General features: G+C 69.5%; 1 protein-coding gene across 1 annotated transcript; it reads left to right on the top strand.

Moving 5' to 3' along the window:
* Window positions 1-518: 518 nt before the first annotated feature.
* Window positions 519-1,594, top strand: CHLNCDRAFT_55834 (hypothetical protein; the record flags this gene model as incomplete). The annotated part of the gene is made up of 2 exons (XM_005842562.1): window positions 519-1,204; window positions 1,360-1,594. Coding segments are annotated over 2 exons (921 nt in total), but the record flags the coding sequence as incomplete, so codon positions are not given.
* Window positions 1,595-1,653: the final 59 nt, after the last annotated feature.

The following is a 1,653-nucleotide window of genomic DNA, read 5'->3' as shown; positions in this document are numbered from 1 at the left end:
TGCAGTGGAGTGAAGCAGAAGAAGACTGATGGGTGGAGCTGGGCTGCAGCAACAACATGCAGCAACGGCGCCGGCACCGGCAGCTGCTCACGTTGCCTAGGTGCTGGACCGGGGAGGGCGGTGGCCGGCCCTGTCGGTGACAAGAGTGCTAAATGATTTGTGAGCATGATTGTAACCACTAGCTTGAGGAGAGCATTCTGCAGAGGGGGTAGTCAAGAGTCTGTGGGCGCCTGCTGCAGGGCGCCATTCAAAAATGCCAAGCTGCAGGGAGGCGTTTCCCGGTCCGCCCGTGCGTCCAAACCTTTTCTAACACTATTGCAATGCGATCAAGGCACGTGGCCCGCGAGTGAAGTTGGTTTTCAGGCGGTTTTGCGCCCACTGACAGGTGGTGGGAGCTCGCTGCACACTTGGAGCGCGTGTTGGCCCGCTTTTCAAGGGCCCAACGAGTGTACAAAAATGGGTGAATCGAGCGGCTGGCGGGCATGCACGCATGAGGGCGTCCAGGCCCTAAGGTGGGCATGGGTGCACGTGGCAGAGGCCACGTCAGTTGGGTCGCTTGTTTTGGCTGTGCCACCTCCCCGCTTGCATGTCCTTTAAAGATTACCTGTGCATCGGCGCCACCTCCCGCCGCGTCGCGCACCGGATGCAGCAGCACACCCCAGGCCGCGCCGTCGCGCCCTCGCGTGCACCGCCATGCCGCGCCGCCACAGCAAGCACAGCTCTCCAGCAGCCCCTACGGCCTCTCCCCGCGGCGCCATGGCCCCCAAGCCTCTTCATTCTGCGACCCCGGCTGGCAGGTCGCCGACAACGCTCAGTCGCTGCCCGCCCATCGCCCCGCCATCGCCTCGGCGGCCGCTCCACGCGCCACCAGCAGCGAGGCCGTGGCTGGCTGGCTGGCGGCGTGGGGGCGTGTGGCTGAGGAGCAGGGCTGCCAGGTGCCGCCACGCACCCCGCAGCACAGCCAGCAGAGCCTGAGCAGCGGCGTGCTGCTGGGCAGCCCGCCCACGGCGCCGCTCGGCATCGGCACGCCGCCGTGCACGGCGGCTGTGCCCGCCTTCAGCGTCAGCCTGGGTGGCAGCAGCAGCGGTGGGTTCCGGGAGAGCTGGACCGCGGTGCTGCCATACCTTGAGCCCTCCAGCGCCGGCAACAGCAGCTGCTCCAGCAGCCCTGCGGCAGGCAGCGGCGACAGCTGCATAGGCATCAGGTGAGCAGCAGCTGGGCGGCAGCTGGCAGGCAGCTGGCCTGCGCCCCCCGGGCAGCCCCAAGCTGAGTCCTGCACCTGCTTGGCCTCCTCCGCTTGCCCGCCCTTGGCCTTCCTGCAACCAGCGCCGCTGTGTCCCTCCCCCAACCCTGCCGCAGTGCCGGGCATGCCGCCAGCGCGGGCCAGCGGCTGCGCTGCGCAAAGCCGCCGCAGCCGGCGTGGAGGGCGGCGGCGCCGCCTGTCGCAGCGCCCGCCGTGGCGCTCGCCTCGCCGCCTGCCGCCATGCCCGTCTCTCCCTTTGCTGCTTTCGCGGCTGTGACGGCGCCTGCCAGCGCCGACTGGTGGCTGGAGGATTGGCTGGCGGAGGAGGACGAGGCGGCGTGGGAGCAGGCAGTGAGCGGGGGCAGCGGCTGCGGCGCCTCGCGGCCGCCGCAGCCGCGCTGAGCGCCGGC

Source organism: Chlorella variabilis (assembly GCF_000147415.1).
Source record: "Chlorella variabilis unplaced genomic scaffold CHLNCscaffold_374, whole genome shotgun sequence".
Classification (NCBI taxonomy): Eukaryota; Viridiplantae; Chlorophyta; class Trebouxiophyceae; order Chlorellales; family Chlorellaceae; genus Chlorella; species Chlorella variabilis.
This window is presented reverse-complemented; position numbering and strand designations above follow the sequence as displayed.